This window comes from Antennarius striatus, chromosome 7, assembly GCF_040054535.1.
Source record: "Antennarius striatus isolate MH-2024 chromosome 7, ASM4005453v1, whole genome shotgun sequence".
In the NCBI taxonomy this organism is placed as follows: domain Eukaryota; kingdom Metazoa; phylum Chordata; class Actinopteri; order Lophiiformes; family Antennariidae; genus Antennarius; species Antennarius striatus.
Window position 1 is genome coordinate 19,525,450 of NC_090782.1, and position 21,877 is coordinate 19,547,326.

General features: G+C 37.5%; 1 protein-coding gene across 4 annotated transcripts; it reads left to right on the plus strand.

The window, feature by feature from the left end:
- Positions 1 to 1,889: 1,889 nt before the first annotated feature.
- On the plus strand, positions 1,890 to 21,434 carry dazap1 (DAZ associated protein 1). Of its 4 annotated transcripts, XR_011036774.1 has the most exons (13): positions 1,890 to 2,574; positions 3,706 to 3,746; positions 5,256 to 5,422; positions 5,965 to 6,030; positions 7,059 to 7,166; positions 7,397 to 7,445; positions 12,278 to 12,360; positions 15,042 to 15,189; positions 15,374 to 15,406; positions 16,006 to 16,158; positions 16,934 to 17,098; positions 20,242 to 20,327; positions 20,949 to 21,087. XR_011036774.1 is itself a non-coding variant. In XM_068320055.1 (12 exons), exons 1-12 carry the CDS (start codon positions 2,543 to 2,545, stop codon positions 21,119 to 21,121), a joined length of 1,215 nt encoding a protein of 404 aa, XP_068176156.1. In that variant the 5' UTR covers positions 1,897 to 2,542; the 3' UTR covers positions 21,122 to 21,434. The 4 variants fall into 4 exon arrangements, 3 of the variants coding, with proteins under 3 accessions (XP_068176156.1, XP_068176154.1, XP_068176155.1); XM_068320055.1 differs by lacking the exon at positions 20,242 to 20,327 and having other exon boundaries at positions 1,897 to 2,574; positions 7,062 to 7,166; positions 20,949 to 21,434; XM_068320053.1 differs by lacking the exon at positions 20,242 to 20,327 and having other exon boundaries at positions 1,899 to 2,574; positions 20,949 to 21,434.
- The last annotated feature ends 443 nt before the right edge of the window (positions 21,435 to 21,877 follow it).

Sequence of the window (21,877 nt, forward strand, 5' to 3'; positions counted from 1 at the left end):
AACACTGTAAAAGGAATATTTCCTGTAAAGCAGGATCAATTAAAAAAAAAGATACAGTAATCCAAAGTGATCCATAGTTGTGCTTTTCTTTTATTGCATGGGTGATAAGTTGTAGAGAAATTAAACTTTTAATATTACTGGAGGTAAATGAAAAAAAAAACTTGTTGCATCTCCTACTGAATGCATGTTGGCAACTGTGACAATAAAAAGAATAAAATACCACTCATAGCTGTGGTAGGCTGTGCATTTCATACCTAGGCCTTCAGTAATTCTATCCTTAGTCAAACTTGCATAAATACATCCCATAATGCTGTGAGCAGCTCCCATCGCTGCCACCAATATAGCGTTCAGGACTGAGAAGTTTATAACTTCTCTCAAATGGGACAAAAAACGGCGTCAGCCCCACTCCTTTTATTGTCACTTTCACAGAAGAACCCCGCAGGGTACCTTTTATAGACGTCATACAACTACGTCAAAGAGCAAAACCGACTGAAATGACCATCATTTATGACACCACAGCTAGAGAAACGAAATACAGACATACACTAACACACTACCAGATGTTGCATCACCTCTATCAGGGATAAAACAGGCTATATTTCAGCAGGGAAACAAGTCTCTTTGTGTATTTCCACAACAATCACACAGCTGCGAAGTGCACCACATCATTTATACACATTGCTCTTGGAGATGCAAGAGCAAGCATTTCTTTCATTATTAGTTTTTCTAATTTTATTTCAGCATAATTGATTTGATATAAATGAAATTAAATTACAAGAACATTAAATATGAATACTTGGATAAATTAAATGCTTGTACTCACCGAAAGAACTCTTCAAACGGCTTATAGAAACACAAAATACATTCTCCTTTCTTTTCTCAAGAACACTCCACTAGCTAGAACAGGTTAACTAGAACAGGTTAGCTCCTTCAGGGATCGCAACCGTCTAGAGCTTCTCTTCAAATGTGCTCTGCATATCGTATGCATAGCCCCGCCTTCTCAGAGTGAGTATCCAGTCACAGGACACATACATGTCAGGTGAACGTGAAGCCAGCTGGAAGGCCTTAACGTCGCCAACTCGTGATCTGATTGGCTATTGCATCTGTCTATTAACTATATGTTCCCGGTCACTCACAATGCAGGGAGACCTGCGTTCTAGATTCTGAAGGTCCTGGGCAGATTTCATTCCACCTGGCAACACAAGCTAGCTGAATTCTGATTGGATAAAACCCCTCTAATCTAAAAATAGAATACTTACCCAGTGTTGGCCTATGTCATATTATATCTGAATGTATAATTACATATTTATACATATATTTGAATAAATTTATTAAAGGAAAATGCATCAAAATATAATTAAAGGGACAGTAAAGTTAACTTTAAGTGACATATATGTTATTCATCATTACATAGAAGAAAAAATAAATTTTATATGTGTAGCATCATCGGTTTGGTCAAAAAAGCTTAAAATCTGCGCCGCAGCAGCTTATTCTAAAGAACGACAGGTCCTTGTCTTCGCGTCTTTTTGCTGTTCTGTTGACGCAGCCGTTCACCACACAGGTGACCATGATATTTTTGGTGTTAATAGCGTCTAGAGTTGCATTGTTTTTATGGCTGCTAAGCTATGTTTGGCCCCAGTGACGTATGACGCCTACGTGACCACTGAATACGGAAGCTGCTGCAGCACAGATTTTAAGCTTTTTTGACCAAACGGATGATGCTACACACATAAAATTTATTTTTTCTTCTATTTTTCATAATGATGAATAACAAATATGTCACTTAAAATTAACTTTACTGTCCCTTTAACTTTCATCATACATATTATCACGATCTCTGGTTATGTTAGACCAGCAGAGAAGGCCTTGCTGGCCCTGACCGTGCACCACTGACTCATAGTGACCCAGTAGTCCCATTTATTGAAATCATGCCTTATCCCAAATCAAAATCACATCCCTGTAACTAATATTAAGAGAGAATATCACCTTCTGTGAAGTCAAATCTGAGCCACAACACATTATAAACACTAACAAATACGAACCACCTAAACATGTGAGTTTTTCTCCTGCATTATTCTGAGGAATCAGAAGGGCACAGAAGCTCAAAGCTGTTGAAAGCTCTTATGTTGTTGTTTTTCTGCGTTTTGAAATAGAGAAATTGTCATTTGGGATTAGCTGGATCAAAGAATTGTGGCCATTTAAAAAAAAAAAAAGGATTAAGGATTTTTTAAAAGGATCTCGAAAATGTAAAAAACAAACAAAAACAACCTCTCCTGAATAAAGATGGAATATAAATTTTAAACAGATATTTTTTAATATAACAAATAGTGACAGGTTTTGTCCTCCTTTGGCTGACAAAGCGGCGCATTGGGTGTATTGTTCCTTTAAAGGCTGCTGCCCCCTGCAGCGTCGTCATTGCGCAGAACAGTTTGAACCAAAAAGCGGAGTGACCTTCCTCCGCTCTCAGTCAGAGAGAGGGGCAACACTGAAGCAATAAACCGGTCACCGCTGCCACGGTTCCCCCCACACGTTAGCCTTAGAAATGAATAACAACTTAGTCGGAGATGAAGTCGGGTAAGATTTATTCAACATAAGCTTCCGCTGCAGACGCATGCCGTCGTAAAGTGTATTTAAATATAAAGTTAATGGTAGCGTCCTCACTTCATTTGACAGCTAACGTTAGCTAGCAAGCTAAGGTAGCTTTATAACTTAGCGACATCGCTAGCCTGGAGAAAGACGGACAAAAAGTGACATTAGTTATAGAAGGTCATTTGTTATTGTTATTTTCTTCAGTAAAATATACGATTGTAATGTGGAGTATTTTCTTTGATATTGTCAAGCTAATGCGTGAACGTGTGAATACTTATTTGAGTGCTGTTTTTAGTTAGCTCGACGCAACTGAGCTAGCATAGCTACGAAACGTTTGGCAGCGAAAGTCTCATCTTCACTTCGCCAAAGCGAGGGGACATTTAGCGGACACTGCGAGAGGATGGAGCGCTCTCCTCCGCACTCACCGTCCACTTTTCTCATACCCCCCATTCTTGGTCAAACGTAACTGAACTCGTTTAACAGTTTCGGTACGAGCAGCACTTCGACTACCTATAAACTTCCAGTTTTGCAACCAGTATCCGGACTCGTTGTTCCGCATGCAGGTAGCCGAGGAGTAGCTCACCTTCACTGCTCTCCGAACAGAAAATCCTGGGGGTTCCACTGATGATGGTGGATTCGGTGGTTGATGGTGACTGCTGCAGGATCTGGAGTCGGTTACTAGCCGTCAGCCTGCTAAACGCAGTGGCTATGCCCCTAACTCATGTGGCAGGAGGTCCACAACAAGTCCATTTTTGTCTTGGGTATAGTGTTCAGTATTTGAGAACCAATGACAAACACACAGATCACAGTGAATACAGGGTCTGTAGCTGTTGTTGTTGTTGGTCTGTAGAAGCTTTGGGAGCAGCTTTGCCTCCAGGTGTGTAATATTGACTACATAGGATGTTGTTCACCACCAGGGATGTAATCCTGTTGATTCCCCCAACAAGACCTCTGTATTTTTTACTTAATGAAGAAAACTGGACTTGGAAAAAAAATGCATGGTGTTCGTCTTGTATTTGAGTTGGCAACTGTGCGCATATTACTGTTTATCATTTGCTTTTTGCTCAAAGAGACAATCGGTGACTTGCCTAATGGTGATGTATTTACTCTCATCAGTAAACTTTTCGTGGGCGGATTGGACTGGAGCACCACACAAGGTAAGCCATAGTGTTTAATCTGCTAAGGCTCTGTCTTTTCATGCACCACTTGTTTTGTTTTACAGGAATTTGTCGAGGTGACACTGATGTAGTTGTGGGAACTTTAAGGGACTTTGATTAAAAGTTGAATAAACAAGATGACCAGATATTTCCTTACTGACAGGACTTACAAAATACTTTGGACACTGGGTTAAGGCTGAATTGGATGCTTATTTATATCAAAACGCTTATAACATGTTTATTATCCAGTAGACATCAATTTAAACAGCATCATATTTTAAGCATCATACGATGCCAAGTGTCACTTCAGAAGCATTTTGTATTGGTATGTGTTTACTGTATAGGAATCAAATTGACACCAATCAAGTTTTGATTGATAGGTGGACATAACGTGTCACCTTCTAAAATGATCGTAATGTTTCAGGTAAAGCATAGTGTAGACAATAGAAACCAGTTACTGTTCATGGTTTAACATCGAATCACAGTAAGGATTGTATATTTATGTCACAATAACACCAAGTGGAAAAAATAGCAGGAATGTTTTACAATGCAATATGCTGGCCTGCAAAACACTGTTGCTTAAACTGTTCTGCACATTTGTTGAGTCTGTAATTTGCATGCAAATGTCAGAGGATTTGTACTCCAGAAATTGTTGGTAGAGTCTGCTTGTAGCCTCCTAATCAATGCAGTTTTTCTCTCTTGAATATACTGAGATTTTTGATATTTTCTGGAGTCATGGAGTCATTATTGATGGCCAGTTGCAAACATTGATGGACGAGTTTATTCATAACATTGTTATCTGGTCTGCATACAAAGTGTCCTCTCATTCAGAGTTGCATTGAGATGGTCTAGTTGTATGAAGCACTATTCAGGCCTTACTTGTGTTAACAGCTCTATTAACATTAATATCAGAACTATAGTGCAGCATAACTCTCAGCTTGTTTCCCTGGCAATGCCTGAGGGCTTCCCAGCAATGGGAAAAGCAATTATGATAACTCTCAAAAGTGAATTCTCATTTGTTCAAATGTGCATGTTTTCTTTTGTGGACATGTTCACCATTACAGTTCTTGTGTGTGTACATATTTAGTGCGATGCAATACGACAACGGGTCAGTGCTTTGTCCCTAACGAGTGCCAGTATATCACTTTAATCTGATTGCACTTGCATGTTTTACATAATGAAATAATAGCACAATTCCCAACATACTGCCATAAGACAAAATCAAGGTCAGCAAATGACTTGTACTGTGTAAATTTCATAGAACGGTAGTTGTGTTTTTTCCCTCCTCCACACCTGTTTTGCTACTAGTTACAGATTTAGAGCAGGTTGAAATGCTGGGGATATTTTTTCAGCATCATTTATCATACTAAAAAGTATGAGTTCTATAAATTGTGACTGCACGTTGTGTTCAGGTGGCAAACTATTCATATGATTTCACGGTTGCAATTTTGCTGTATGAGCTTGTTTTTTATGAAGAAGCCCTGTTGTGTTTTTTCTTTCTTTTCTCAGAAACATTAAGAAATTACTTCTCACAGTATGGGGAAGTTGTAGATTGTGTCATTATGAAGGACAAAACTACAAACCAATCACGAGGCTTTGGCTTTGTCAAATTCAAAGACCCCAATTGTGTACGGACAGTGCTGGAAACAAAGCCACACAATCTAGATGGAAGAAATGTGAGTATTTTCGATCAAAGTAGCAGATAGTGTAATCCTTTCAAGCAATCTGCATGCTCATTGTGTGATTAATGTGAAAAACTTTATCCAGTATTTCATCGTAGAACGTTGCTAGAAGTTATTCAAGGATAAGTACAATTTTGAGCTGTTTCTGCCTGCAGACATTAGAGGAAGCACAGCTTCTGCTAAGACTGACATTTATTTGTTCAACAAGACTTACCTGTTCAAAGTCAAATTAGGAAAAGCGTCAGTTACAGCTGGATTCATCTGGGTTGTATAAAAAGGAGCAAACTGCTGCTTCAATGTTTCTATAAGTCTGTCCATGAATTGCTGATGTATTCACTGCTTTGTTCCGTTGATGGAGGTTGAGAGGGGCATAAAATTTTATCAACCACATATTTAAATTAATGTGTCACAAGTACGTACCTTGCATTGTTGTGTGAGTTAAGCCAATATAGCATAATGGATTCAGTGCAGAAGAGCATTTGAAGGTGCCTCTATTTGGGTCCAATGCCAAACGTTTTCTGTCTCTCTGCTGTCAGATTGACCCCAAGCCATGCACTCCCAGAGGAATGCAACCTGAAAAATCTCGAACCAAGGAGGGCTGGGTAAGAGGAATATGACTTCTACTGAGTAGGCTAGATTTTATATTTGTACTGCAATAAAACTCTGGGAATAAGTCTCTACATCCGCTCTTCCTTTTTATGGATCATGATGAAATATTGAGCTTTATCAAGAAAAGCGTCCCAGCCTTGACAATGTCTGATTAAAAAAATCTCTAGTGTATCATGTTGATAACTGAAACCAGATTTAATATCTATAGAAATGCTAAAATTCGGTTTGGGCTTTTGATTAATCACAGTAATTTAAAGAATCTATGAATTGACCTCTATTTGTGATTGAGAAGCTGCAACAATATTGGATTTTCCAGCTTTGTTACAGTATAAACAGGCTTTGTATTTGAATTACTGAATAATAATATGATAATGCTTTTATCACTGTGTAATAACTTGAACTAACACCAAAACAGTTGCGTAATTTTTCTAGAATTTTGAGTTAAAAAAAAATAATTCTTGTGTTCTTAGTTTGAATATTTCAACCTGGTTTAATAACCCTCAGGAAAGTTGCTACTTTAATGTCAGTTAAAGATCTACCGAGCCACCTCAAATCTTTTGTAGTTTTGTTCCTTTAACCAGCGAAGATTCTGGTTGTTGCCCCTTTGTTGTTAGTAAGATCTTTTTACAAGTCACACATTGGTGCAAGTGTAGAGTCATTGAGGCACTTTGCTTCCTTAAAGTTATGTTGAAGCTGCTGAAGGTTTTACTAACAAAGAAGAAGATTTAATTGCTAAAAATCAGCGTTGTTAAAAGCAGCGTCTTTCTAGTCTTTACGTCATGAGTGTAGGGCACAGCGATAGTGAAATGCCTAATGGTAGAGAGTAACTGGAGGAAGGCGTGCTCTCTGATCTGCGGAGACTAGTGTTTGCATTGACATGACATGTTAAGAATTATACCCCAGGGCAAGAGGAGAACCTAATTTCTTTTGCACTGTCTGAATAGATGATGGCTAACTGGCCCTTTCCCAGAGTGATCCTTTAACAGACACTGAAATCCATACACTCCCTGTTTTCTTTCAGAAGGGCAGCAAAGCTGATAGCAATAAATCAAAGAAGATATTTGTAGGTGGAATCCCCCATAACTGCGGCGAGCCTGAACTCAGGGACTATTTCAATAGATTCGGAGTGGTGAGTATTGTCGTTTGCACAATGCAAATAGGTTAATATCGTCATTAATACTGTTTAAATAGATTTGACATTGAACAGGGTCAGTACTACCTTACTAAAAAAGCTCAAACATAATGTGATGAGTTAGGAAAATAAATTATTTGTCCTAATTGAGGCAGAATTTTTGATTGAACTAAGAATGGACGGTGATTTTCTAAATGGAGCCACTGTTTCCCTTTGTCCCATTCAAGGTCACAGAGGTGGTAATGATCTATGATGCGGAGAAGCAGAGGCCCCGAGGTAAAAGCTGATCCCGTTTTTTTCCCTTCTCCCCTCTTCATACTTGACCATCTTAAATCCCATGACAGACTATTCTGGCCCAATGACAAAAAGTCCATTCAACTCCATATTTTTAATTCAATTTAAACACATCACCCATAAAAGGAATTTTGTGTATGGTGATGACACGCAATTAAACATGAAAGGATTATAAGCTTCACACCAAATCATCACTGTGTTCATCATATGTAAAATATAATATGTGCTATTACGTTAAAAACACAATCTGATGCGGAATGCACTCATTATACAGTTATACTTACATTTCATAAATATTCATTGAGGGAACATCTTTACTTTATATGATGGTTATAAATTTGTGTAATGTAACTCATAATTTGTCCACATATTGAAGTGTAGATTAATGACCTTTAAAATCATGTGTCAGCTGTCAGCATAGGCTCAAATATAAAAATTGCTCACAATATTGCACGGTCTGATTTTGACTGATGCATTGTCCCTTATGACTTTACTAACAGGTGAAAATGTTGTTTTTTTATGATAATCTTAACTAATAAATTAACTTTATCAGTTAAGATTCTCAAGATTTATTTTAGAATGCACAAAGAATTTCAGGTGTTACAAAAATCTGGTCTAATGATCTTTTAGATGTTTTTGTTTCAAACTCTTAATAAACATACTTTATATGTAAAGATAACGTATGGGGAAAAAGTGTTTTATTAACCACATTTTGCATCTCAACATGTGGTCCTTCACTCATGTAAGTCAAATTTAATTGGTTTCTTCCAAATTTACATGTCTCACACTGAAACCTTGGTTGGATGGGATCATGTAATGCTTACAGTGAAAAAGAGGAAGAATTGCAGTGAGCAGCGCTCATTTGGAACATGACCATTTAAAAACTGTGATTTCAGTCTTTAAAGGACTAATCCTCCCTCAAACTAATTGGCAGTTGATCACAATGTCTAAAACATTTAGTTGTTTTATTTCCTCAGATCTGTAGATAACTGACCAACTGCATAGATTATTTTACCCCACGTTCAATAATTACTCAAGATAAAAAGAAAACTTGTAAGGAATTTATTATTAATATTTTAAGAATCAATTACCTGCTTGATCATAAAAGTGTTAATAGTAAAATGCTTGTTTCCCTGAAATTCAGTGACATATTTGTCAAATTTGACTGTAACCATTAATCGACAAGTAAATGAAACGTGAAGCTTTTTAAACCACAGTACTATAGTCTTCAGTAGACCAGAATTCAATGTGTAATAACCCTAAAATGTTTGTAATTTATTTGCCTTCAAGCGTCCCGGAAGGCAAAGGAAATTAATCAAAAGTTGGAGCATTGCAAGAAAATAGGTGGTCTAAAAAAACTGTTCTGAAACACAACATGCAACTGACATATTGAGCACAGACCATCTAAAGTTTGTCCTCAAAGAGGCAAGTTTCACCTCAAAGACTTGAGGTGAATATTCCATTGTTTCCAGTAGAAAAATGGAGTCATTAAGCATTGTCACCTAGGGCTCGCCATCATAAACTCTGTAACCTATTTTTGGACAAAAAACCCCCGAAAGCCTTTAAAATCTCACGAACATTCGCTCAGTTAGTCATAAATCTGTCATGAGTTTATGACGTGTGCTGACAGTTTCAGCACGGATGGCCTCACTAGGAGTCAGACTCCACGCCACTGGCAGTGCTGGTGTCAGACCCTCTCCACTGAGTTACAGTCACAGCTGTTTCATCTGTCCTACATAGCAATGATGCAGTAGCCAATGACCCACAACATGTATTACTACGGTTCCCTCAAACCCACTTTTATTCTCTATTGGGAGAAACCCAGAATAGCTTGTCATTGGAATTTAACATGATGTATTGTACCTGTAAAAACAATTACATAATCTTTCACAGTACAATCAGTTTTTAATACTAAAACCATCAGAATTTTGGAATAAGTTTTCTTTGCTTTGATTTAGATATCACTTATATATATAAATATATATATACATATATATCTTAAATAGCATAGTATGTTTTTAAATACTGTATGTATAAAGTTAAGTGATTTTGTAAGTAAGCCCTTTCCAATTTTCTTTCTTCTGTCCCCTTCTCCTTGTGAATGGTTTGAATGTGATTAACAGTGTCTCTAAGATTTGTCTTTTCTCCTTTAGGTTACAGTGCATTGACTGATGGCACAAAGGTACAGGCCAGATGTAAAACCTCCAAATTTATTTGACTTGGTCAGAATGGGGGTGTATACAAAGTCAGATCACAAACTCTCATTAATTTATCATGAAATTAGAAAGAAGATTTTTCTGAGGATTTGCTTACAGGTTATTTTAGTGATGAGTGATGGTGAAGCTTGTATTCATAAATTGTGTTTGATGGGAAATGAGCACTTGGACTACTCTGACTTTCTCAGAGAGTCTCTTTCATTTTAGCGGTGTTTTTGAAGAATGATTTTGGTAGACAGTATAATCAGGTAAATAGGTGATAATTTTAAATCACTTGTTAGTTCTGTGTCCTGGAAGATATTAAAATAGTAATAATCTAATTTCATAGTAAACTATTATAGAGAGAAAAAATGATTAATGCTGCAATTAATGAATACAATTTGAGTCTTTTGGTCCATAAAAAAATATAGTAAAAAGAAAAAGGTTTCAAAATGTAAGGTGTCTAAAAAAACCTAATGATATTTTAATTGACAATTTACACAGTGAAGAAACCAGACATTTTCCTCATTTACTTAAGCAGGCTGCAATTAATTGTTGTTATTCTAGTATAAAGAAAATCCTGATATAAGAATTGTTGATCAAAATTATTTTCTTTTTACATCATTTAACATTTTGTAAGAGTTCATTTCATTGAAATAGTTACCTGACTTTCATGTTGGAGTATTAAAGAGTATTAATGTCACTGCACCCAAGATATGTCAGATCTTGTAATGCATTAAATTTAGATGAAGGACGGGTCATTGGCAGATGGTATTAATAGCAATAGATAAGCTTGGGAATGGTTGGCATAGTACTAGAGGTCTCTAAAAATCTCAGTTGTCTGATAGGACATTTAATTGGATTCAGGTTAGGTCCCCAAGTAGAGTCGCGCACACAACCTAGTTCTGCCACAGCAGAAAATAAATCGAATTGAAAATAGATCAGAACGATTTTTTACGACCTCCAAATTCTTTGAAAAGTTCCGTTACAGACAGTTTACTGAGCTTTGCATTCTTGTTGATGAACTTTGTTGGTACCCCAAGGAAACTTCTGATCGGAATCAGCAAAATGTACTTTGGGAAACTAGTAATGGCCTGTATCTCTGTGTTATCATTGTGAAAAATACTTAAATTGTCCATTTGAGGCTTATCCTGGCTGACTCAAAAGTAAATACTGAAATTGGGAAAGCTTGGAGAAAGCTTTAGCCATTCTATAGTTTGTGTTTTTCCATATTTTGTAATGCATTAACAATGGCTGCGGAGAGTGTGTGCTCCACAGAAATGTACCGAGGAACAGATCAAGGTGGGGTTTGGATGAAATCGCATCAATTTACCAAAAGTGGATTGAATTCAACTGACATTAATGTCGGCAATAGTGTGAAAAAATATTGGACCCTCTTTTGATTTCTTTTTTGGTGTGTATTTCATACTAAACGCTTCAAAGGAAATTCGGTACAAAATGAGAAATCACAAATTTTAAACAATGTTTTAAGGCAGAAAGGATCAGAAACACCTAAATGTGAAAAGGCATTTTCCCCCTTTGAAATTAAGTCAGAAAAAACTACTAAACTGCATTTGACAGTGGTTACAGCTGGAGTCGACACACCAGATGTAACTTACCCACTGTGGGACTAATAAATATCTAAATATCTTACCAAGGCCTGGTTACTACCAGCAGTGTTCAATGAAACCATCGCTTAAATAGGAAGTTTTGTTATACATGTTGTTGGCAAGTAGCTCTCACAAGTAGCACACTACAGTATTCCAAATCAAAAGGAATTCCAAATGAGATGAAAGAGGCAATTGAAATACATTAGTCTGTGAAGGTTTCTAAAACTGTTGCTTAGACAGATAGATAAGATAGATGGATGGATGGATGGATAGGTACTCACTTGCTTTTATTTACTTCTACTTTATTAATCCTCAAGGAAAGTAAAAAAGACTCTGGAACTCCATAAATCCACAAGAAACAAGTAATATAATCTACAAATACAGATGACTCAATAGTGAACATTAGTGTACCTTGCTAGAAGTGGCCAAAAAATATAGGTCAGTATGCATGCCTACAGATTTTGGGAGAATATTCTATGGGCTGGTGAGTTGAAGATTAAGCTGTTTGGAAAATAACATCCTGTTAAATCTGGTGTAAACCAAACACAGCATTCCACAAAAAGAACATTATTCCTGTTAAGTTTTTTTGTAATCAAATTAAATGGGTTGTTTTATGTAATTTTTGTTTGATGATTCAATGCAGTTTTAGTTTGAGATGCAGGCTAAAATGGAAGAAATCAAAAGATGATTACTTTTTCACACCACTCTGACAATTTTAAAACACATTTTACATCAAAGCAAATGCTGTACTCAACAAACTTGATGTGTGACAGTTAAGCTCCCCTGTTTTGATAATTAAACTATTTACACAGAAAACAGTAACATTTTCTTCAATCTCCCTGGTTTTACCCAGAGATATTTGTTTTTTTAATGTGCGACATCAGCCGAACCCCAGGAGCCTCTTGCTCAGTCTTGATGGACCCTCACTCTGCTGAAGCCCAATACTGTTCTTCATCTTGTGTTGTCACAACCCCCCTGCTACCTTGATTCACTCTTGGTCGTTGGCTAGGTTTTGGATTTATTACTTTCGAGGCCGAACAATCAGTGGACCAGGCTGTCAACATGCATTTTCACGACATCATGGGCAAAAAAGTGTGTAGTTGTAGTTTTATTTTACCCTTAAGATCAAACAGAGGCTTGGGCGACATTGACAGTTATATTAAGTTGTGTTATTGTTTGTAGCTCATTTTCCGATGGCTTCCTTAAGCATAACATAATGTTCTATACTTTCTAGGGAGACACTAGCCTTTCACCAATTCTGCTATAGTACAGTTTCTGTTGTCGCTCAAGGCTTTGTTTAAAATAACCACTCCTTTAGGATGTCTTTAGTGCATTAGATACTTAAACCCTTAAAATTACATTATTATTATTATTTTTTTCTTTTTCTTTTTGCAGAAGCTAAAGAAAAGATGAAGGCTGCAAAGCTCAAACAATTGCAATGAGTATAAAACACCTAAAGGATTGGTTAAATATTTCTTTGTGTTCTGATGTTTTGTTCACAGGTCACTTACACGTCAACATGTTTTTTTTTTGTTTTCATTTTCTTTTGTTCCCGTTGAAGTTAATGAAAAAACTCAATTCAGTGACCTCAGTTGAAGAATCTCCATACTGTGTCAGTTCTCAAAATAGCAAATGGCAGGTCTCTCTAAAAAAGGGCTGCATAGTATTGAGTTTGACAATATTGACTTGTCACTTTTTGGTGTTTGTTTAATCTTAAGTGTATACCAGATGGATGGGGCTTACTGCATAAATACAATTCAGAATTCAGTGTCAGGTAAGCTTTTCTTCTGGGAAAACACACCGTGGTGTTATATATTCAAGCACTGCTCATAAGTTTCTGGAAGTCCCTTTGTTCTGCTGCATGAAGCAGATACCAGCAACCCGATATCTCCACTGAGTAAAACAGGCCATTAAGTAATTGTGGTCCTGTTGTAATAAAGTACTACTTAGTGAATAACTGGCAAGGACTGTTTCTCACACTTGGGTTTTAAGTGTATGTATGAAGCTTTGCACAAAGATATTTAGTCATTTACATAATTTAAACACTTTAGAGAGATAGCCAAAGAGATAATCTTTTTTTGGCCCATCATGATGACAGCAATAATCGATGGGCATAAGAACATCATCAAATTTCAACTTTAATGGCATATGTATGTTGTTTCTCTCAGAAGACGGAAATGGGAATTAACATACAACAAAAGATCCCTGGAACAATTATGTTGCCAGATCTGGTTAGTATATCAAACCACCTTGACCCCCATGGAATAAATTTAAATATTCTGTACACAAATTTTTTTTTCCCAGAATAGTGCTGCTATGTAGACTTTTTTCTAAAAGGTTTGCTTGAACTATATTTAAGCTAGATATTATTGTTCCGTTTACTAGCAACACAAGACATTTATAGTAAAATGTCACTGATCATCACATTATAATGATCTGAATCCCATTTCCTGTGTAAATTATTCTGCTCGACATGCATACTCTCCAATGGCATTTACCCCCATTGACTTTGGCCTGGTTTCCAGCAGGAATCAAGGCTTGACTTAATTCATTGTTCTTGAGTTGACATTACTTTATGCTGGGACTTGAGGAGGGCTTAGAGATAGAGTTACAAAATTAGAAATTGGAGCACATCAAACTGTGGAACAAGTCCCAGTTCTGCTGTTGGGGATTGTACAGAAGTCATGGTATCCATCACTCGAAGCTGTGATGCCCATGGGAGAACGTGCTCAGGTAGTCGCCGACGGTGGTGAGACCACTGCCGGAAACATGTGCATGTAATTAGGTCGACAGAGAAGGAAGAGGGGAGGCTGGGGAAGGTGGCAACACCTTAAAGCAGGGAGGAATTTGTGATTCGTTTTCCTCCTGCAAGGTGACCCCAATAACTCAGCCCCTCAGTCTATTTCTGGTTGGCTCCCCTTAGCCTCAGCCTGTTTTTTTTTTTTTTGTGCTCTTGTTAACTGCTGGTAGCTTTGCCTACTTACTGGGAGGAGACTTGTTACTGGGACAATAATTGTTTGACACCATATATTGCATGATTACAGTACAGTACTGGATAAACGGGATGGATTTCAGAAATGTGTCTCCTGAATATGGAGTACACAAACTGACATAGCAGACATGAAGGATTTATTGCACAAAGAGCAGCAACTTCATATAATCAAGCTGTCCCTTTACAGAAGGGAAAATCTTTTTCCTATCTTTGACACAGTATGAAGATTCAATTTTAAATTGACTGAAACATTTATTTATTTGTACTCTGCATGTTTACATTTACATATTCTGTTAGAAGTGAGATAAAAATTCCTTTCTACATCCATATAACCCCTAAAATTATTATTCCTGAAAAAAATCTTAAAATTAGACTTGTGTTAGCTGGATATAGGTAAGTCACGACCTTCTATTAGATGTATTTTGATATATAGGACAATTCATGTATAGAAAAAATAAATCTGTGTTTCTCAGGTGCTTCTTAATAGATATTTGAGACGATGCATTTTGAAAATGTTTGATCATTGACGTTCTTTCTATTATGATCTTGTCCAATAACATAATGAGTACCTGAGACACATAGCTGTACTCTCCTGGGTACACAGTAATATTAGTTAACATAGACTCCCCATTTAATTCTATTAAGAATAAAGGAAAGGATTTAAAACTTGACCAAAGTACTGAGGTCAAAAATCAGTGAGAGGACAGGTCCGTCTAGGTGTGGGGCTTAATGAATTTTATGCTGGTGTTGCCAAATGTGCCCTCTATGTCCATTTGTTCAGGTGGAAGTAAAGAAGGCTGAACCTCGGGACAGTAAAGCTCCCAGCCAGCTTGGGCCTGGTCAGTGGGCCCCCAGGGGCATCTTAAGCACAGCTAATGGCTGGGCAACGCAACCTCCCCAAGGCTGGCAGCAGGCTTACGGGCCACAGGGTGAGTGGGAATCAATCTCAGTTGAGCGTTTGAGGTTTGTTATGTGGAATATGTTATACTAATTTTAAAATACACTGAACCTTCTCCTTCAATGTTAACTTTGTGCATGTAGGTTGCTACACTATAGGGTGTACATCTAAGGCAGTAGTATTATCCTCAGTGTTATGTTTTTCTCTTCCTGAAGGAGTCTGGGTGTCGACTACAGGCCAACCTATAGGTATGTGTTTCATCTCCACTTGATAAGACGCATAATTTGTTTTTTCATTTTAGTGAATCATGGTTTTCTGTGGGTTATTTGATAAATAAAGTGCTAATAGATTTTGTGTTGTTGCCATGTGATCATTGTGCTTATCATGAAGCACTTGTGTCATTGGAATGGGCTTTACTCCCTTTGTGGCCAATAATCTGATGACGGTTAACAGCACGTGTTATCACCGGTCCATAATGGCTGAGGATGCAGATAAGTTGCTGCTTGAGACAGATGGCAGGCTTGAATAGATTCCAGGCTGCTTTTTTCCCTCTCTATTGGTCAGGCTCTATTTCATGCAGTCTCACCACCTCTGGGTCAACCTTCAGTGCTTATTGCAGTGTCAGCCTTGTGCTCATTTAGATTTATTCCACTTCACATTGTGTTCTACAAAAACATTTATTTAGCAGGTACTTCATATCTGTGATTGTCTTCTTCCATCTTTAGTATTTTATGATAATGATAAGTTGTAGCACACATACACCAGAAAAATGTATTATAATGTATTATATCATTGTGTGTATGTCTCAAAAATATCAATGTATGTCAAAACCTCTTCTGTGTTGGAGTAGGCGGATATGGACCTCAGTTGTCAGCAGGTCGTGGAACTCCTGCACAACCTCCTTCACCTTTCAATGCATTCCTGGTGACGACGCCGGCAGCCGGCTTTGCTGCACCTCAGGGCTACCCTCAGCAAGGCTACAGCACAGCGCCACAGTTTGGTCAGTAACACCCACACTTTTTTTTTGTTTTGTCTTTACCACAGGGTGCATACAGACAACGTAGCATATATAGATAAGGTGGTGATGAGTTTCTGAAAATGTAATTCATTTTTGATCAGTCAGATGCATGTAATTGATTTTTGATCAGTCAGATGCATCTAAATTATGTCAAAATGCTCACATACATCTCTTTGTCTTTGGGCCTACAAAAACTACATCTAGACCCTCAACATGGGAAACAATTTCTTTTAGCTTGTAGCTGCTCAATGCAGCATTTTATAACTAAATCTGTAAAATGACAGCTTTCCTGCTGTAGTCAGGGAGGAACGTCGACCTTATCAGAAATGGACAGCTTGACTCAGACACCCAGCAGTTCATGAAATGTAGATAATGTTGGAGGGAGATTATTTCCTTACACCTTTCAAATTTGTTGGCAGATGGTGAAGTATTTGAATTAAGAGTGGGAAATGAGCCAGGCATTATGAATTGCCAATGTGTTGGCAAAGTGGTCACAATTTTATCTGGCAAATGGTTAAAAGATGTGTGGACATGTAACTGGCATAAAAACCTGAAATGAAGAGGGTTGATGGAGAAATTTAATGATTTTTTAAATTAACATGATGGTGCGGTGTGCCAACATCTTTAAAACAACTCACTAAAAATTAATCTTGGAGTAAATTTTTTTCTTGACTCACAAACTGAGTCAGGGTTGTTTTTCTATAAAGTACCTCTAACAAATGATATAAAGTCCTAGGAATGATTTTATGTCCCACAGGTTACAGTTTTGGCACACCGCAGGCAGACCAGTATGCTCCACAGGTACCTCCTCCGCCCACCACTCCAGGAACTGCAACTCTGGGCTTTGCCCCCGCCACCACACCAACTCAGGACTTGAGCAAGGCTCCTACTGGGCAACCTGACTTTCCTTATAGCCAATATGGTAAGAATAGCATTGTGCATTATGATGTTTGCTGCCCTTTTCACTCCTACTCACTTTTTTGTACACCCCTTGGCCTTACCTACAGTATGTCTCTGGCTACTTCATTGAATGCCACTACAGCTCATTTAAGTGCAAATGTACAACCCTGAGGCCCAGATCACACAGAGATTCTTCTCTATTGGTGCAGACATTTCAAATATGCATCAGAATGCAGGACAGCAAACAATGTGCTTCGCCTGTGGAAGTGGGAAATCAAACAATTAATGAAAAAACAGGACTGACTCCATGTCTTGCACTGAAATGTGAAATCATTTTATGCATGATCAAAAGCCGACATACCTCACAGCAGTTATACCGTTACCACATTGGAAAACGATGGTCTCTGTGTGATTGGCCGCATCGATTTCATTTAGCTTGGTATTTCAGCTGTCATTGGTATATTAATGGTAGGTCCTGGTATTGTTGAATTAGATCATCCTGCCTTGCAAATTTGTTTTTTTCTTCTTCTTTTTTGGCTTAAATATTTTGAAATTCAAGGGATTGCAACTTTTCTTCAGACAGCCTGTACAGTGCACATTATAAAAATGTTTTTTACTTTTTGATTCCCCCCTTCTATATCTCCTTTTTCTCTCATTTGAGACTATGCTGGCTTATTTTCCTAGTTTTGGAACGATTCCGGAAATGAGTACCAGCACAACAGTATTATGTCTATGAAAGCTAATTTCTGGAATGTGAACTTGGCCGCTCTGCTGTGTAAATTGTTGCAGATATTACATTTTTTGTCAAATGTGTTGGTAGGTTTTACTTTCTAGTGAGTGTCTTTCTGGTCTTTTAGCCTGTTAGTTTAATTCTACATTAGCTTTTGACTGATTTTCATCAAATCTTTACTGAAGCAACTCCAGTGTCAATTTCGATGTATCTTATGAACCGAAAATTCAGAGCCCGGCTTCCTCAATGACATGCTGTTCAGTCATGCAGGATTAACTGTTCGTGCTGAGAGCACCAATGGAGGCTCTAGATTTTTCAGCTATGAACCAAAAACCAGACTGAAATACTGTCAAAACCAGCCAGCATCATGGGAAAGGAACAGGTGTGGTCTTCATTCACCTGCGTGAACTTGCAGTCAGAAAAGGTTGTGTTCATTCAGAATCTACAGTGAATTTTTCGAGTAGCTGATATTTTTAATTTGACTTGATTTCCAGCTCCTTCATACGGCTGGATGCACATTAAAAATCAGTAATGTGATTGCTGTCAGTGCTCATCTTGTTCAGTGTTTTCTTGCTTGTGCTTATCTTCCATCCAGCTTTTTGCATTTAGTGTTGGCTGCCTGCTCAGGCTGTTAGCCCAACTATCCAAGTTAGTAGTATCGACAGTCTCAAAATTCTTCTTGTGAAATGACCAGAAAATAAGAAACATATTTGTTCTTGTTGTGAACACAGACCACAAGCCTACCATACGACAGCAGATTCCACACAAAATTTTATGGAAATGAATACATTTGGTAAAGGCTAAGTTAGTGGTTTTGAATGCTTTCTGCCAGGCCAATGGCTTTTTTCTAATTTATTTCTAATAATTCTCAACTTCCAGCAAACTACTGGCTGAAGTTTGAAAGTGATTGACAGATCATTTGTTACAAGGAAATGTTATGCAATTGAAAACTGAGGCTAGACATGTAACCAGCAGTTACAGCAGCACTGAAAATAATCAGTGCTTACAACTGAAGTACAGTAAAGAAATAATATAAAGTGACTTAATTTCAGGTTAAATTTAACACCACAAATTTAATGGAGACAAATGACAAAAATCAATCCAGGATCTTTTTTGGAAAATATTTGGCAACAATATTTTTTGCCTCCACATCATGCTTTACAGACTACATCATACAAAACCACTGAAATGGTTCTTGTCCTTGTTTTTAATATCATTGTGGTAGGAAAAATCCTAGCATTTCATGCACATTTTACAAAATTCCATGAGAGCAGACAGGCTTGATTTTAAATAAAAAGACAGGGATGCTAGAAGGTAGCTCCTCACCCCATTTAACTTAAACCTCCAGTTAAAGCTGAGCAGTGGTGCCTCTCCAAACAGTGCGTACTTTAATTACTATTACAACTACGCAGCTCTTTTAGCTCAATAAGGGGGAACTATGTAAACTAGCTGGCCAGCAGTATCTGGGTTCAGTCAACCTGGTCTCCTCGTCTCCCTGATAGGCTTGGGTAACTACCCTCAGGACCCATCTGCCTACGGACCAACGCGTCCTTCTCACAGTTATGGTCAGGATGAGCAGGGAGGATATAGTGCAGGTAGGTGCCAGCGTTGTCTTCATCAACCACAGAAAGTAGCATTTATTTAGCCACAAGCTCGTTTGGTTTTTTTTGTTTGTTTTTTGCTCTGTAGTCTTTCGCATGTACATTTTGCATGTACATACAAATGACTGTGTTTACTTCAGTATAGTAGCAGACAGCCTACAGCTGTCTCACAGCTGTTCAAAAGAAATTCACATTGAAATTTTCCATTCCAATCATGGAAGTTCAGTCAGTGGCTGTAACCTTACTATACAAAGACCAACCATGTCCTGCGCTTGTGTCTCTTTCTCTACTCATTGCTTTGCTGATTATAAAAAGGATGATCTAATTACCAAATACTTTGTTCATGGTTCACTGTGTACATCAATAGTCCATTCATCTGTTGTTTTTTTCCCCATGTTCTTTCTCTGCATGGTAGCTAAAATGGTGTGAAAGGAAAAAAAAATTCAAAAATGACATGATGCCTGTAAATCTCAAATTTCTGTATTGATTCTTTGTATTGCTGGGACCACTGTTCTTTAGATATATTGTTTTGGGTCAGTTCACAAACTTTTGAGTACTGTGAATTTTCTACTGCGTTTCTCCCTTTTCTTGTCATCTTTCTATTTCTTCTGTCTTTCCATGTCAGTTATTTATAATGTTCCTCTCGTCAAAATTTATCGATACCGGAAAGATTTGGCTACCACTCTGGTTTTATATTTTACACTGCATAATCACTCGTGTGTTTTCAACCTGAAAAGCCCTTCAGTTGAGGCAGTGGATGCTAAATATTTAGTTGCAGCAGGCAGATTAGTTTCCTCCCCTGGTAGTCACTTTGGTTACCCTGTGTCTTTGCAGGGGGATGGTGCCATCCAGTGTCTGAATAGAACAAAAACATGAGGTGTTACTGATTAGCAGTAGAATCCAGAGACTGTTTTTCTCAAGTAAGCCCGTTTTAATTTATTGTTAAATTCACCTTTATATTGTCATTTTTAGCTCCATACATGAAACATTGTTAATGATGATTTTCAACACTGGAGGGCTTATTTAAGGAATGCAGCATCTGTATCTTTAGGAAAAATCCACCTAGAAATCATTAAATTCAACAAGGCTCATGAAGTGTTTAGTTGTTTTGTTTGATATTTGCCAATGGACTTATTGTTAAATACTTTTTGCAGCACCTTGACAGACACATTTCAGAGAAATTTCCTGACAAATATATAAATCTATTACATCTTTACAAGTTAAGACAAAATATCTATAGTGAAAAAAATGTAGGGATAAATCATGGGTATTAAAGGTTTTAACTTTAAAGTAGACGGGACAGCATCAGAAAAACTACAATCATTGTGGATATTAAGTACCAAGACTTCAAATTACAGTAGAGTTATTCACCAACATAATCAAATTCAATAAAATAAAAACTGAATCAGTGCAAGGGGTGGATTTTTCCCATACACCACTGAAGCTTTAAACCATTTTAAAGCAATAGGGCTTCTTTCTGAACACCCTCAGTTCAATCTAATAGTAAAAGAATGTCTTCTCCCCTCTGTCGTCCTCGCTAGGGTACGGGCAGGACCTGACGGCGTTCACCCACAGCTTTGCAGACCCCAGCCAGCCGACAGCGTCGTATGGGGCCCCAACGGCACAGCCTGCCGCTGCCCCCCAGCCTGCTGCCAGTGCGTTTGGCAGAGGACAGAACCACAACGTGCAGGGCTTCCACCCGTATCGACGCTGACTGCCATCTGTGGGCATGGCTGCTATGTAAAGTTCAAAACAAAACAAAAAAAGAAGTCAGGGAGTTGTGTGTTGCTAAAAGGCAAAACTGGAGCTCTGAGTCGTACCAAGATAATGTTGAATGCACAGTTTGAGAAATGGAATTCTTGGTGAAAACAGGGATTCTAGTAAATTTGAATGGGTTGTAAAGAAATAAAGTTTTTTGCATAACTTGAGTAACATTCAGCATAAAGAAGCTTTTATCCCCCACCCCTATGTTTTATAGTAGAACTTAACTACTTTGCAATAATTTTGATTGTCTGGTCAAACACTAGCACAGAGACTATATGTAAAGAGAATTGCATATAAATATGTATATTTATGGTCGACACAAATGAAAACAGGGTCTCTAGTTTCCTCAGCTTTAAATTCTAGGGAAAATGTTTTTATTCTTCATTTAGTGAATTTTGTTTACTTTATGAGCCTTTAAAGTTTGTTTGAAAATGGAGATTCTGAATATATAAATATATATATTCTACACAAACTGTGCAATTTTTTAAAAAGAATTTTGTACTATAAATGTACACTTTGCTTGTTTTTTATTTAAAGATGTAGACTTCCCTCAGGTGGCTCTTTTGGGTGCATTTTTTGCACTGGTGCAAAAAGAAAAAAAGGACAAATTATTACAAAAATAAATGTTTTAAGGAAATAATTCCTGTTTGTGTTTTTTTCTGATTCTGATGATGTTTGAGTGGAGGTGCAGAGTAGACAAACAAGT

Bases quoted from the DNA above. Each gene is read 5' to 3' on its own strand.
- dazap1 (XM_068320053.1), top strand. From the start codon at position 2,543: ATGAATAACAACTTAGTCGGAGATGAAGTCGG. The intron at 7,167-7,396 runs GTGAGTATTGTC...GTCCCATTCAAG, and splicing joins ATTTCAATAGATTCGGAGTG to GTCACAGAGGTGGTAATGAT. The intron at 16,159-16,933 runs GTCAGTAACACC...TATGTCCCACAG, and splicing joins CAGCACAGCGCCACAGTTTG to GTTACAGTTTTGGCACACCG.